General features: G+C 48.0%; 4 protein-coding genes across 4 annotated transcripts; all 4 read right to left on the bottom strand.

Moving 5' to 3' along the window:
- Positions 1-6,578: 6,578 nt before the first annotated feature.
- Positions 6,579-7,813, bottom strand: F4812DRAFT_31755 (GCN5-like N-acetyltransferase). The gene has a single exon (XM_047931403.1). The coding sequence runs from the start codon at positions 7,167-7,169 to the stop codon at positions 6,624-6,626; it is 546 nt and encodes a 181-aa protein (XP_047795232.1). The 5' UTR covers positions 7,170-7,813; the 3' UTR covers positions 6,579-6,623.
- A 1-nt stretch (position 7,814) lies between these two features.
- F4812DRAFT_464909 (FAD/NAD(P)-binding domain-containing protein) lies at positions 7,815-10,142 on the bottom strand (the record flags this gene model as incomplete). Its single annotated transcript, XM_047938391.1, has 3 exons — positions 7,815-9,805; positions 9,870-10,017; positions 10,072-10,142. 3 exons carry the CDS (start codon positions 10,140-10,142, stop codon positions 8,243-8,245), a joined length of 1,782 nt encoding a protein of 593 aa, XP_047795231.1. The 3' UTR covers positions 7,815-8,242.
- Positions 10,143-10,418: 276 nt separating this feature from the next.
- F4812DRAFT_31724 (uncharacterized protein) lies at positions 10,419-12,824 on the bottom strand. Its single transcript, XM_047931400.1, has 6 exons — positions 12,356-12,824; positions 12,262-12,293; positions 11,615-12,182; positions 11,227-11,535; positions 11,061-11,171; positions 10,419-11,005 (listed from the first exon to the last, which is right to left on the bottom strand). Exons 1-6 carry the CDS (start codon positions 12,788-12,790, stop codon positions 10,625-10,627), a joined length of 1,836 nt encoding a protein of 611 aa, XP_047795230.1. The 5' UTR covers positions 12,791-12,824; the 3' UTR covers positions 10,419-10,624.
- A 1,052-nt stretch (positions 12,825-13,876) lies between these two features.
- F4812DRAFT_31722 (uncharacterized protein) lies at positions 13,877-15,635 on the bottom strand. Its single transcript, XM_047931399.1, has one exon. The coding sequence runs from the start codon at positions 15,542-15,544 to the stop codon at positions 13,988-13,990; it is 1,557 nt and encodes a 518-aa protein (XP_047795229.1). The 5' UTR covers positions 15,545-15,635; the 3' UTR covers positions 13,877-13,987.
- Between the last annotated feature and the right edge of the window lie 436 nt (positions 15,636-16,071).

Below are 16,071 nucleotides of genomic sequence, written 5' to 3'. Positions count from 1 at the left end.
ATCCCGGACCTCGATTAAATGTGTGACTTTAGTGAGAGAGGAGAGTGGGAAAACTCCTCACTTCCTTGGCGTGACCAGCAGCAGCCCTGTTCATTTAGCATGGCGACTTGTCTCTCTTCTTGAGCGTGTCGCGCGACATGACGAATATGTTGCCGTCCTTGTCCGACGGGTTGCGGACGAAGATCAGGCTGTTGGATGGTGAGCGGCTCTGACGCTTGCTGCTCCGTGACTTGGACCGGTGGTGGTCCTTATCGTGCAGCTTGTCTTGGAGCTTGTTCACGAGCGAGTGGAGATCAGCTATCTGGGCTGTAGACGACGCGTGGATCGCGGTGGATGTGGAGAGCTGTAGGTTTGCCGCATCAAGACGCGTGGTCAATGACTGCACCTGGTCGACTAGACCGGGTACCTTGTCCGCTTCGGCCTGTAGATCCTTGATCCTGCCTTCAAGGTCGTTCTTCTCCCGCGTGAGAGCTGCGACCCTGTCGGCTTCAGCTTGGAGCTCTTTAGACTTAGCCTCCAGGCTGGCCATGAGGTCGGCCTTCTCTTGGGCTAGCATGGGAATCTTTCCGGCTTCGTTGTGGAGGTCGCTTGTCTTGGCCTCCAGGTCCTGCGCGAGCGCGGAGACCTTGCCCTCAAGTTCCTTCACACTGACTTCGAGAGTGCTCTTCTCCTCGTGGAACTTGTTAACACCTAGGCCCTGTTCTAGGTAATTAGCCACCGCGGCGATCTTGTCCTTCTCCTCCTGTAGCACCTTGGCAACTGCCTGGTGCTTCTCGACGTCGGCTTCAAGTCCCTTGGACTTCTCCTCGAGGGCCTTCCATCGTTCTTCGCATCCTGCGTGTTCCTGACGGAGCTTCTCGAGGTCGTCGTACACCCTTCCGACGTCAGCGGTGCGGTTGATCAGCTGCTCTTTCTCAAACTCAAGCGTCCTATTCTGCTCTAGTGCTAGGTTGAGGTCGTTCTCGATGTTGACTAAGTTAGCCTGAACATTCACGAGCTGTTCGTCAAGCCGTAGACGCTCGGTCGCAAGGGAGATGTTAGCTTCCTTGGATCCGGCAATCTCGGTGACTAGCTCGTTAATTCTCGACTGCTTCTCGTCTATAATCGTCTTGAAGTCCAAAGCCTGCTTGTCGAGCTCCTGCTTGGAGGATTCCAGCTGCTGTCCTAGGTCATCCCTAGTAGCCTCTAGTTGCTTCTCGAAGTCATATTTGCTAGTCGCAAGCTGCTTCTCAAAGTCCTCCTTGGCGGTCGCAAGCTGCTTCTCGAGTTCCTCCTTATTCGCCTCGAGTTGCTTCTCAAGGTCATTTCGGGCAGTCCTGGCGGCCTCAAGGAAGTCCATAAGCTCTCTCCTATCAGCATGCGCAGTCTCAAGTTGCTTTTCGAGATCTTCTCTGCTGCTCTTCAACGATTCAATATCTTTCTCGAGAGATTGCTTATCGGACTCGAGAGATCTCTTGTCAGACTCAAGGGCTGCGATATGCGCCCTGAGAGACTCAATATCTCGCTTGTCAGACTCAAGGGTTGTGATATGTGCCCTGAGAGTCTCAATGTCTCGCTCATAGCATTCGAGCTTCTTCTCAAGGGCATCCCTCTCGTCTAGAAGATGTTCGACCCGGTTGTGAAGCTTCTGGTTATCCTTGTCGAGGGCGTTGTTCTCCTCTCTAATAGGTGCGCTGTTGGCCTCTAGAGCCTTGATCTTGGCTAGGAATCGCGAGGCGTCCGCCCGAGCCAAGTCTCTCTCTGACGTTAGCTCCTTGACTTCGTGGTCCAGGTCCCGGATTTCCGCGTTCAGTTCCTTGACCTCGGTGCTTAGCTCTTTAACGTCCTTGTTTCGAGAGCCCATTTGTCTCTCGAAGCTTGCTGTGGTATGCTCTAGAGTCTCGATGTCACGTCTGAGTGCTTCTTCCTGTTCTCGTTGGGCGGCGTCTCGCATCGCCAATTCCCTCTCAAGATCGGCGACCTGCTGCTGGAACCTGTCACGCATGTGCCTGAGGCTATCTCGCTCCCTTTCCACCTCTACCAGCATGACTTGCTGTAGCTGCAAGTTGCTGCGGAATTCATCGGAAATCTGCCGTTGCTCTTCGAGGTCTCGTAAGATAAGCTCCTTTGAGTTGCGTTCGATGTTCAATGCTCGCATTATTTCCTTGTTCTCCTGTCCCTTAGCAGATAATTGCACAGATACATCATCCAGGTCCCTGTTTAGCCTATTCCGCTCTTGTCGGAGGTTGTCAGTTTCGGACTCGAGTTGCTCAATCTTATACCTAAGGTCTTCCTCTGGTTTGCGAGCGAGCTGGAGTTCCTTGGACTGCGCGGGGGCCTGTTGCTGCTTAGGTGAGACGAATTGAATGTGCACCGTTCTCTTCTTCTCCGGGACGGGAGGCTTAGATACCTCCGAAGGCGTCCTAGATCGCGTCCTTGTCTTGGCCTTGGTCGAAATTGTTGATTGCACATGGCGCACGTGCTTTACTTGGCTCGAGGGCTTGGAGGGTTTGGGGGGAACACTAGAATCTGATATGACGCTGGTAGCATCTGTGCTGACAGAAAGCTCTGACGATGCCGATTGGGAATCAGTCTCGTAGGATGTGTACCTGTCGCTGTCCGAGTGATATGTTGGTGAGGGGGGTGCCGAGTTTGTGTACATCTGCGGTTCGGGTCTCGTGACTCTGTTGAAGCGCGCAGCGAGGGGGTCTTGTGGTGTTCGTATGGGTATTAGAGATGTTGGGTTCTTGAGTATTCCTCTTAGAGGACCAGTCTGTGTTGTGGTTGTTGTGGCTGGTCTGCTATGGGTTGTCTCTGCTTCGGATGCCGGCGGCCGTGATCTTGATCTTGACCGGGGCCGCTCGGCTGCTGGGGTTGGGGTTGGGAATCCGCCGGGCACGACGAACGCCCGGTCCACGGGTCGGCTTGGTCGCACGTCCATGGTAATTCTTTTTTTTCCTCTTCCTCTCTTCTTATCTCTCTTCTTTTAGTATCTCGTATGCTGGATGAAATTGGTATGTTAGAGTTGATATCAAGTACGCCCAGGTCAGTTTGGTCAGTGTGGTCTCTTGAATTGGAGTTGAAATGGTGAGGTGCTGGCTCATTTCGGTGGGCTTGATCAGGTTTTTGTTGTCTGGGAATTACGAGACAAGGTGAGGCAAACGGATAAAGACGTAGCCCGGGAGGGTTTTTGTCGACTTTCCCAAGTTAGGATCAGGAGACTCTAAAGGGAAGGCTGAACGGGTACTTGAATAATAAACTGGATTTTCTACGGTGGGTGTATGGAACGGATGAGACTAATGGGGCCTCGTAACGGCTGATACTATATGCTATAGTATGGGGTGTGTAGATGACCAAGGTCCAAAGCCTAGCTTTAGTTGGCAAAGAACTGCACGCTGCACAACCGCGTGCTTTACAGGGATTAACCGTCCCCGGGTCCATCTGCAAGAGAATTTGCTAAATTTGCTGTACCTACCTGACTCACCGCGAGGCGCCCAATGGGTATACGGAACGTTGCCCAACGGGGCCCCGTAGTAGCGTCCGTAGTAGTGTCCGTAAGTAGTAGTAGTAGAGAGTAGAGTACTATGTAGGTAGTGATGGTAGTGGCGTTAAGACTTAAGTGGTGGTGTAGTAAAGGTGGTGGTGCATGTAGTAAGAAGTAGACAAAGTAGACACCGTAGCCCAAGGGCGTACACAGTAGAATACAAAGTAGTACCTAACCTGGTGAACGCAAGAGAGATGCATAAGAAGACGCAGAAAAAGAGGCTGTAACCTATCGTTGGAAACCTATCGTTGGATCAGATGCCCAAGTGCCCAACCCTTCTGGGAGACATTGGGCACTCATGCATCCGTGTAAGATGATTGGCTCAATTGCCAGATGACCCTCTAAATACTACCCCACCCCCTTTATTTGGCCCATCATTTGCCACCTTTTGCCAAGTCAGAAGAATTTCATAAAATTACTGACCACTCCCCGTCTCTATCACCTTGGTGCGAGACAATCATACGCAATTCTTCGTCGGCCTAATGACGTCTTTAGGTTTCTTCTGCCCTACAGTTTTTCCACTATTGACGCGAGGCTGGCCGACGGCTTATGCATTAAGCGAGCGAGCGAGCGAGCGAGAGAGAGAGAGAGGCCAAGAGAGCAACAAGCCAGGCCGGTTTAACGGTTCCTTTCTCTCACATGCACCACGGAAAATTACAGAGCCATTGACGTCTTACGGTTCGAGCATTATGAACATACATAGGGACGTACATAGGGATGTACATAGACATATATGGGCATATATGGAAATCGTGTCGGATTGGACACTGCTTGCATCCTCCGTCCTCCAACCAGCGGCCGACGGAGTCGGTTGAGCCACATAGACCCCGTCTCGAGTTTTATTTTCAGTCCGCCACGCCCCCGCCTGGCCCTTACTGAATCGTCAATTGCGTTGTCAAAGTACCTGATGTACGCGGCTAGATTTGGTCTCGCCAGTGGACAATGGACGGATCGACCGCCTATCGCCCCTGATAGTCCGATTAGGATCTATACTTATGGATCCCCTTACGGTGGACGCCCTTTTTTAGACGCAGAGACTAACGCGTTAGAGACGCCGGTAGATGCCTACTATGGTGAGTTGCGTCTTATTCTTTCGGCGTAGCGCCGTTTAGGCGTTAGGTATATTCTGGAGAAGAAAAGGTATACCGGAGTCACTTTGTGAAGTCTGCACAGTGTTTTACTTGATAGGTTAGGTTATGTACGTAGGGTTATGTACGTATGACTTGAATAATAATGCGACAGGAATATCCTTCCAACTATTCATTTTTCTTTCTAACTACCTCTAAGTACCTACCTAAGTTAATTGAAATTCTTGAGGATTTTCTTGATTTATGAGCGATGGTTTTAGGTATACAGGTAACACAACACAATCGTGTCTCTCGCAAATGTGTAAATACGTATGTTGGCTTTTGCTTACCCTTGTAACACCGGTTAGCAGCAGATTCTTAAAAAAATAATAAATAAAAATAAAAAGTGTGCGATATACGACAGACCGATAGACAACCAACATCGAAGATCTAAAGGTCCGATCATCGTGTGTACCATTATCGTGTGTACCTAACCGAGCATAATTCCTTCAGATCCGGTCACTTGGGTACATTACGTACATTACTCCCGTTCATTATTTTTGCTTGCCCATTTAATGATTTCCCTCATAAACATTTGTTCCCGATAGGTGTGGCGCCGGCACACTGCATAAAACAGTGCGTGCGTAAGTGGAGTTTGTAAATCATACCGTTCATACCAGACTTGTCAAATCGCCGTAATGCCCATACAAAAGGCGTATAAAAGGGGGGGGGGGGGGGGCCGGAGGGGGGCGGTACACGGACCTCACCTCCCGCACTGTGCGGTATAGATTGCGGTCTGTTGCGGTATATGTTGCGGTATAGGTCGAACTCTCCTCATATTCCTCTTCTTGCTATCTATTATTATTATTATTATTATTGATATTATTCCTAGATACTTCTAGGATTCCTTGTATCTCCAGTATCTCTAAGAGGTAGATAGTAGATACACATCAGCTTGCATGGCAGTAGTGTCTACATAGTATGTGCCTACTAACCGTTATTAACCATCAACTCAACCCATCGTCGTGCCAACTGAATCTATACGATCACATCCATCCCCAAGGGGTTCGACGTTTCCTTAGCAAGTCTCCGTTTCTGCACGTGATCCATCTTCGTGTATTAAATAGCGTATGCTCGTGTCGTATGAGGGTACCTATATTGTTACATATCGCATGATAATGATGGAGATTGAATGAACCCCCTTTTCCAGAGAAGGCGCACGTCTGTCCCTCCGTCCCTCTGTCTCTCCGTTTCTCTGTATCACCTTGGGCTTCAAAGGGAGGCTGGGGGATGAAGCATACATAGTAATACCCGTAGCAGAATTTACAGCCGGTATCCTTGTCCTGAAGGCCCGTCCAGGCAGCCGGGCAGCCGGTCTAAACCGTTCTATGTAAATGAAGTGAAGCGCCTAGAATCGAATGGCCATGAGTACGTCATTAGCCAAAAATTTCCAGGGCTGGAGAATCAAAATCGTCAAACAGCGGAACGTTGTTTAGCGTGATCAAGGCAATCGAGCTTTTTTTCGGTATCCATCCCAGCCATCCGTCTAGGTTTAGCAAGCATCATCACCTAAGCCAAGGACCGTTATCCACAGCTTCTTCAGTCCCATAAAAGACCTAAAAAGACCTAAAAGACCCATGAAGACCTATAGGCAGCGCCCGTGCCCCGATGTAAAACGCGGGGAATAACCATTTCCACCCTCTGCACGGCGCTGTCCGCGGCGGTATCCTCCTCCCAATCATAGACGCGTAGTGTCAGTACATGCCGAGTTTATTGGACAACCGTAGGTCTTGTAAGCCGCGGGACGGACAAGCGCATCTAATTCCACTCCTGCGCCAAGAGACAATAGACTCTTCCGTGTCGCTCCTCTCCTTTTTGTGGTTTTTTTTTTCCTTCTTTTTTTCCTGTTTCTCTTTTCTCTTTTCTCTTCCTACACCTCTTTAATAGCACCCCCTACCCCCCCGCCTTACCCTGCGCTACCCTGGCCCCCCCGACCCAAACGCAAGCCAGACCGGAGCCGAAAAATAGGTCTTTTAGGGTAGAGCCCTGGACATACGAAGGTAAGGCACCTCGCCTTTGAAGAAGACCTCGCCCTCACCGCTCATGCCGAAGCGCTCATAAAACCCCAGGGCGCTCTGTCGAGCGTCGCACCAGATACTCGTGGCACCGTTTCTGGCGGCCGCCTCAATGGTGTAGGATAGCAGGGCGGACCCCACGCCTTTGCCCTGCCACAGCTGCGCGGTGGCGAACTTGCGAAACCGCGCCGCGCCACTACCATCATCGAACAGCGAGATGATGCTCACTAATGATTCTTCCGAATTTTGTTGTTTACTGTCGCGGCTACTGCTACTGCTACTACTATTGTTGCGCTCCGCGTCGTTGTCGTCATTGTTATTGGAGACGAATGCTCCGAAATGCTGACCGTCGGGGTCGTCGGGTAGCTGCACGTAAGACAACGGCTTGTTGGGCCAAAGCACTGCCTGTCGTAAGGCGTAAGTATCTTCTGCTGAGATTGGTCTTATAGATATTAGTGGTTGTTTGTGTGTGAAGGTAGCAGGAATTGTGTGACGAGACTCCATGTTGGGTTGATTTGTATGGTCCCAAAGATCCAAGGATCTCGGGGGAAAAAACAGAAGAATTCTTTTTTGTTGTCTATCTTTTTTTTTTTTTTTTTTTGGAATTATTCTTTATTTTTTTACTTGTTCGTGGTGAAGACTACAGATGAGTCATACGAGCCTTAATTTAGCGGAGATTCCTAGAATCGTGGTCCGTAACCCATAGCCCGTAGCCCTTCAGTAGCTCGTAATCTCTATGAGCTACGATAGGTGGTGTAGTGGTGGGATGCCAGCTTAGTCGAGGCTCTGCTAACACTTGCTAATTCATGTTCTAACATCTGGTCCCACACATTATACTTGCTGACAGCTGCCCACAGACTCAATATATTCAGATCTTATAGCTGTATAGCTTAGCTTACTCGCTCTTAATATTCGTACTATACGTTACTTAGAGGGAGGTTAGGAAGTAGATAGGTATACCAAAAGTACTGATGGGGGGGTAAGCATAAACACCATAAAATTATCAACAACAACGACAACAATAACAACACCAACACCAGGCATACTACTAATGCACCTGGGGCTGTGAGTCAAGAGCCCCCTTTTGAGATAAATACGAACTAGTTATGTATAACTGATATGAAGTCTGGAACTATATCTCCATAATTTATGTAGGCTGCGTAGACCGTGAATTGCTAACTACATTGCTTCTAACGGTGGTTCAGTTATTATAATATTAAGCCTCAAGGCATATTATACGTCGGTGGGCACCAACAAAGTGGGAAAGACAAGTAGGTGTTCTAGCCACCGGCAGGTATGCGTGCGCAGGCCATCATCGCAGGCTACCACCGCAGGCCACCGCACAAATGTGGCTCGTGCCCCCTTTGACAGTTAACAAGGGTAACATCTCGCGGTGCAGCACGGAACCATAATTGGAAAGTCTAAACTAGGAACTAGAAACGAGAATAGAAAATTAGGAAACTTGGGACTTGAAGCTTGGAAGAGGTGAATTGGCAGTCTTGTTAGATTCATACTTCTTCCCTATATGGACACTCCATCTCAAATTCGATCTAGAACATGTCCTAAAACGGTCGTGCTCACGGCTGGCTCCTCCCGGGTGCGTTCCCATCGGCCAAGTTCTTAGTGCTAGTGCCATCCAGGAGCCCCTCTTTCCACGTCTGCCGCTCCGTTTTTGATACTCCGGGGCCTTCGTATACACCGCCGTATGGCCCCGTCGCCCAGCTCTTGCCTTCTCTGGCGGCCTGCGTCGTGGTCTGTTCTCCCTGCTTATCGCTCTTCTTACCACTACTGCTGGTGTATCTGCGCTTGTACCACCTCCCATATGCAAGAAGATAGTAGAGCCGGAAGCAGAGGAACGCGAACTTGTCGTGCTCGAGATCCTCGGGATATTCCGCGCCGAGATCCACAGCGGCAGCGATTCCAGACATAACCGCGACTTCGTGGGCGTTGACCAGAGTCCACGCTGCCGCGTAGCGGGTATGGTTCTTCGCTTGAAGAAACATCATCCACGGTACGACGAAGAGATAGTGTGTGTAGGTGTGGCAAAGTTGATGCCACCAGTCTTTTCGAATGATCTTTTCCTCATCGATCTCCTGATCCGTCCATAGTTTCCTATCGCGGTCTTTGTTCAGGTAGATGGTCTGGAAAACATGCTGTTCGAAGGACACCTTATCCGGGAATTGGCTCTGATAGTTGGTCGTGTCGAAACACATCTCGAGCTTTGATTGATCTTCAGGGTACATCTTAATATAGTACATTGGCAGAAAATTATTCACCGCAAATTGGAGACGCGAGGTTTGGTCCACGCCATTCACCTTAGCAACGGCTAGATCTTCGCGATAGAAGTTCTCGTAATGCCTCTTCATGTAGCCGGAATCATTGTGAGTGATCGTAATATCATCGCTAAACTTGGCTGACCCTAGTACCTTCTTCTCCTTCCAAGTCGCCGTCCGACCCAACACCTTTTTCGCAGTATCTGCAAGACAACACATAACGATCTCGTCGAATACCTCCTCGGTGACTGGGGCGTTCGGGTCGCCACCGGTGGGGTTATGTCCATCGGGCACAGGTGTCCGTGCTTTGAGCCTGACGACGACCCCACGGTCATTCCTCTGGACGACTTCGGTGAGCTCTGTTGACAGTCGAACAATGACGCCACGTGAAATGAGGTCCTTGGCCCAAGTACCGTAGAACTCGGAGAAATTGGGGAACACAATCATGGGGGGTTGGTTGTTGACAACGGTGTTGGCGTCAGGGGCATACCACATGCCGTACGTTGGCGACGTACAGAGTCTCTCGAACATGATGGTAGGGACTTCTGGAGTAGCATTCCCCGTACCCAGGAATAAGGCAGTCATTGGCAGGGCAATTGTGTTTGTGAACTCCTCGGAAAACCTGAATAACTTGAGGACCAGTTTTAGAGGGAGTAAGGCAAAGAAGACCTCGAACCAACGGATCAGTTTTAGCACTTTTGGTAGCCGTTTCACTTCCTTCTCGTGGCGAGCGAGCAGGAGTGTTGGGAATACATTAGTCCAGAAAGTTTTATCTTTGCCAAATGAGACTTGGAGATTGACAGGATCGGCATGAAAGCCCTGTCGATAAAACATAGTCACCGTATGGTGAAAAATGTAAGAGCCGCCCTGGGTTATATTCAATTAGTATCTAACCAAGGGTGTTTGTTTGAGGGAAACTCGAAGCTCGTACTTGAACTCCCTGATTAAACCACGATGCTCCATAACGCTGCTTGTCCAGCGGGATAGAGAATGCTTGACCGCCGCAATAATCAACAGCGTCTATTAGCGTCAGATGGAATTTATCCGGGTGTTGCGACAGATGATATGCTGTTGACATTCTAGATTTTATATATTAATGAATGAAATCTTTTGTAAATTCATATATTACATACCCAGCAGCGCCAGCGCCGACGATTAGAACCCTTTTACGCCCATCCGGGATGTTGCTTCCATTTAAAGCCATAGATTCCTATTTTTCGTTAGTTGGTATCAAGTGTCGTGGTCGTCAATTATTATTATTATTTTATAATACGTAACGTTTCTTTGACAACATAGGTAGACGAACATTAGAATCTTGTTTTTTATGAATATTATTGTAGTCCCTGAAGCGTTGAGTTTATTGCTTTTGGGTTTGATGATGAGCACACTACCGTACCTCAATCACGACGTCATGGATTCCCGAGGGGACATTCCACGCCACTGGGTAACAATTTAGACACTGATAAAGTCGATCCATACTGCTCTTTACTCAAAACTAACGATCCTACTTGACCCAATAGTTTAAGCAATTTCAAGGTACATACAATATAAAATTCAAAGGATCCCAAACTACCTCTAATGAAGAACAGGCCCTCCCTTCGTTTTCTATGAAAAAGAATATTCATACTTTATATGAACACTTCCTTTTTCCTCGCGTGTATACTGGAAATCCCATTGTACGCCGATCTAGGCGGTTGAAACATTGCCACTCTCCGATCGACCTCGACTGCCGGGCTCTATATCCTGTGCTGGAGGACCAGAATCCATAGCAGGTCGTGAATTACGCCACGGAAATCTTCTATCTCCAAATGCCCATACCTTCATTTTATGTGGTAATGTGGTAGCACTATCGCGAATTATTTCCCTAAAATCCGCGTGAAGAATCTTGTGAATATTCTCTGAGTTCAATGACCTCCTTGCGCTGTCTAAACTGAAATACCAGACAGCGAACGGACAAATGATGTATGTAAGGGCTGGTATAAGAACAAAAGTGCTGATGAAGGCTCTCCACCATACCGCAGTCTCGTTATTCGGTGAGCTATTCAAAACCGGCAATGCCCAGAATGTCTACATAGAATGTTGTTAGTTATGGAGTCTTTATGCTATCACAGGGTGAACTGACAGCCATGAATCCGAGAGGGGTGTAGATAATAGTGACCACCGTGAACACATAGATTGCCCGATTTAGGGCCATAGCCTTGCTAGTCTCGCGAAGCGACGTCGCATTGAAAAGCTAGATGTAGGCGGTTAGCAATTAGTTCTCATATTTCCCTTCATATAAGTCTTACCCCATCCCTAAGGCTTTTAATCTCTTCTGTTTTCCGAATGATACGGCTGTTGAGTTTCTTCGCTTGTGAGTCCATTTTATATGAAATAGTATTCCAGTTTTTCTCTATTCTTTCCAGTTCTTCATCGGTTAACCCAAGTGAGCCATCATGAATTACAGAGCTAAAGTGTTCCCGTGACTGGGTTATATCAGAGGCGCTTTCTTCAATCCATTCGGCCATGAGCCGAAGTATTTGGATCACAGTAAAATATAACCTAGACAATTTAAATGAAGAGTCGAACATAAACTCGTCATCTTGAGTATCGTTGAACTATTATTTCAAAAATGATTAGACAACCAGTTGAATAATGAAAAAGCGCTGCGAGTTGGGGGCAATGTCCAATACTGACTCTTACGCCGACGGCTTCGTTGATTGAATCAAGCACAGCTGTCCATTCACGGTCCCATTTATCTAGCATGTCGCAGACAATGACTTGAAAATGGTAAATCCCGACGGCCTTTCCACAGGGTAAAATTCCCTTGGACTTGGGGTAAGGCCAGGACACCTCGACTACGTTGTAATTGTCGCCAAGTCCCAGCAAGGTATATCTGATTGTGCCAGGCGTTGTAACCATCTCGAGGCGTAATGACTGTCTTTCCTCGTAAAATATATGGATACTGTGGCGAATATCGCGCATCGCAACGCGTTCTCTGTTGAGTAAGATCCCAAGTTCTTGACTGATTTGATGATGACCGGAGATATGCCGAACAAAACGCAAATGGCATTCAAATATCATGCGTGGCGAAAGCTCTCCAGGTTCCCAACTGAATTCTTCAGAAACCCTCTTCTTTCTCCCCCATGGCTCCACGAATGTGACAATAAATTTGGTGCTGATAACGCCAGAATAAGACCGGAGCCAGTTACACAGGAATGCAAATTCTTCAAGTTTAATAATGCCATTTCCAGATGATACGTTGCTAATAAATAATTAGTAGGTACCTAAGGTAATCATAAAATCCCATGCTAGGCAAGCCCTTGTGTCAGTTGAACACTTACATGACCCGACCAGGTGCTGACGAATATGGCAGCTAGATATGGTATTAGTTATGAACTGTATCATTTGTGGCGTGGGAAATCTTTTAACACTAACCCTGGGGTTGTAGACCGGATATCCCTTACTACTAAACTCAAAACTACGCCCATAAGGTATGGCGATCTTCGGTAACAAGTTGTTCTTCTCATTAGTTAATATGTTTTTCAAGAGCATAATCTGGGTTGCCAAATCCTGAACAAGAACTTCAGCATCGGAGTCAAAGAGAAAATCATCTCTATTAACTAATAACCCCCTGTCATCTTTACGCTCTATGAGTCGTATGAATGCGTCTCCAATCTTGCGAAGGCAAGCTTCGTCGGGGATACGAAAATCTTTCCACTCATCCGATTCTGGCGAAGCAACTTCGTCATTAGAGGTATCCGAGTCTTCCGCGGCGGTTGGAGTTTGATGGTTTAGGGGTTTCAAGAAAGAATTCAAACTAGTTAATGCGGTATGTAGTTGTTGTAGAACGTCCTCCAAGTTCTGATCCATGATGGCCAGCTTGGTTGTGTTGTAAACGGTTTACGGTGAAAAAAGAAAAGAAAGACTCAAAACTAGAAAGTCAGGATTCTTTTCTAAATACCTCTTTTCAAGATCGATTTTCTGCCACTGCGGGGAAGTTACAGCCTGCTTCACGCCCAATCTATGTGACATGAATATTGGCTGGTTGGGCGTCCGTGTCAGCTGAATGTTCTGCAACAGGACGCGAGCTGAAGCAAATAATACAACCCTATTATAAAATAATGTGGCTAATGTATCCACCTGCCTACCTAGTACTCACGGTTTATTACTATTATAGGCTGGCAGGTTCGGTACCAGGGGAGCTGCTGAGAGATTCAACAGACTCCTATAGTCAACTTTCCTATTCACACGACCCTAACTGTTGTTACACTTGGAATATTATTCTCTATTTCTTGTTGGGGATATGAGTCTAGTATGAGGCTCTACTGTCTATATGAAGGGTAGCCAGCTCCCTCGAGGAAGGTAAGAAGGCTAGGCGTTACTAGATCTCTACAATAGACTGCATACTATGCGCTAACACTCACTCTCTACCTATATATGACAACCATCACCGGGCATACCTGTCACTTCTCCTTTATTCCCAAGTACCTATCACCAAAATATTATATTCACCCGTCAAGTTAATCACATCAAAATATGTCTCGTAGCTTTAGCATGTTATTCCAATAGAAAGCATCTAAAAAGACTTCTACCAACTATGCTCTTTGCAAGGCCATATGTAAAAACGTATAAGCCGATATTCGCCCGCTATCAAACACCAAACTCCTCGCTAAAAGCCGCAATCTCCCCTCCTCCTATCTTCAAGTACCCAAATTGTATCCGATGGAATATGCATATTGACCTTTTCTTTTTGTTTTTAGTTCTACATGCCATATGCAGGGACCAATGTCATTTATGCGCCTTGCACCGATGCATGGTCTTAGTAGTATACATGTATATGCAATAGCCAGGCACCACGAAAAAAAAAGACGTAAATAGAGAAAAATAGATGTCGTAAAAGCATTATATCCTCAGCCATTAGCTCAAACAGCAATTTTCCAGAGCCTTGTAGATTAAATGAGATGTAAAGGTTTTGATATCAGCAACTCGATCGTAAATATAAAGGGGTATATCCAACGCATTGACTATTCCAAAAAGGTAGAAGCCCGCTGATTGGCGCAAGACGGCCTATAGAGTACCGTCGGCAGGGCGTCGGTCTCGAGGTTGTACCTGGGTCATCGGTGCCGCTTGCTCCGCCTGGTCAAATATTCGAGTCGCCTCGGGGGCCGAAGCATCCTTCTCATTGAGTTCGCTCTCTGTCATCTTCATAATCACGTCCTTACGAGCAACGGAGGTCCAGTCCTTGTTATTCAAAATCGCAGCCTCCTCGGCCTCCGCAAGCCATTTGCGCCACTGCGGCGTGTCGGGAGCCGCGCCGCTCCTGTTGACCCAGGCGGTACGCTTGGTTTCGCGGATCGCGTACCATAGAGTGCGCGTGTAGCTTTTGACCCCTTCGCGCGGATCGCTGGAGGTCTCTGTGTGTGCGTTCTGTGCTTCTCTGGGAGTTATGTCTCTGATTTGATAGCGGCTCAAGTCCCAGAAGAAGCGTTTTGGGATCAACCCCATGGTCCAGTAGAGCCCATTCAACACGATGTAACTAACACCGATGAAGACTTGAGACCACCATTTGCAGTTGCCCAGGAGGATGACAGATACCATTAGCAAACAGGTTCCAAATCCCATGAGCACCCTATAAGCGCTTCCGCTAACGTGGTACTCGCATTCCTCCGTGCCTGAATAGAGCTCACGCGCTACTTCTTCGGTACATTTGATAAGGAGGAATGCGCCCTCCCGTGTGCGAATGATCACATCACCGTCGGGCACCGTATTAGTGTGACTGCGATTCATCAGAATAGGCTTCCACCATGAAGCCCAGCCAACGATGGAGCTCGCAAAAGAGATGAGGGTAACGGCGAGGATGGCAGTCCCATCCTCGAGTACGGCCGCGAGGGCGATGATACCGCACGTCAATAACAGAGAAAATAATGAGAGGACGTGGACGGGCGAATATAGGGTAGCAGGGATTGCAGGCCGCTTCTTGTTATTGGCAAGCGTCGGGTTGGCCGCAAAATCTTGGATTTTCTCTTTGATCGTCGCCCGCCTATTTAGGCCAGGTGATGGTCCAGCCTCGATGTCGTTGCTGTTTCCCGTGTCTATCGGCGCATTGCGATCTGCCGGAGGACCTCGTGGTAGAGTACGGAGTTCATACGAAGAAGGAGTAGCAGACTTTCCATTTGTACGCATTCTTTCAAGTAAGGTCGTTCTATTTCTGATTCTAGGGACTTCGGTGCCACCGGCGTTATTCCGGTCGGTATGGGTGATATGCAAGACTCGGAAGGCAAACGGCTGCAACTCGTCGAGGGGGTGGATGATATTAGCGAAGAATCCCACGGTGTCGAGGACAACACCGCTGTAGACACCGGTCAATTTTGCCGTGGTCTCGGGTAATCGACCGGGGCGGGAAGGTTTTAGGAATGCCTGCGGAGCGGGGATGATGCGTGGAAGGAGGCAGAAGATGCTGGCGGTGATAGTTTGACAGTGTTCCGCTATGGAAGACTCGCCAATAACCGCAAGTAGAGTAACAACATCAAGACGCCAACCTCCAGGTCCCTCGGCGCCTGGGACGTCGGAGGAAAACCAACTAGCCGCCGAGGATCTAATAACACCATCTGCGTCGTCAGCCATTATTTATACTTTTACTAGGCGCCTAGTAAGTTCCAGTCCGTCGGTAGCGAGTAAGGTTCGGGCCGCAGTGCGGAGAAAGAATGCGGAAAAAGCAAATCGGAATCAACGTTATTAGAGTTTAAAGTTTAAAGTTCAATTGAGAGTTGTGATAATGACTTGTTCGATGGGAGCGGGATGTAGGTTTATAAGTTGCCAAAAAGAAATAACAGGTAGGTATATTTGCGTAGGAAATCATAACATATATATTTATAATACCTATACAAATACAAATAAACCAGACTTGGTCGGTAAAAGCACCGGCCTTTTAAGAAAGGGTATAGTACAATGAGAAGGAAAGGAGCAAAAGACTTGGAGGCTGAAAATGAAATAAACGTTCGCGGTGCCGCGAAGTTTCGAAAAGATAATGGGGAGCTGCAGGATGATCCTTGCCCGCTCTAGAGATTCTATGGTTTTAATTGGTTCCAATTGGCTGATCTTGGGAGGGTCCCACTTGGATCCCTCCTTGGTTCTGCCGCTACGGCCCGCCT

The sequence above is a fragment of the Daldinia caldariorum genome (genome assembly GCF_022478825.1).
Source record: "Daldinia caldariorum strain CBS 122874 unplaced genomic scaffold F4812scaffold_1, whole genome shotgun sequence".
NCBI lineage: Eukaryota > Fungi > Ascomycota > Sordariomycetes > Xylariales > Hypoxylaceae > Daldinia > Daldinia caldariorum.
Note: the sequence above shows the minus strand (reverse complement) of the source record. Positions and strands in the feature narration are given on the sequence as shown.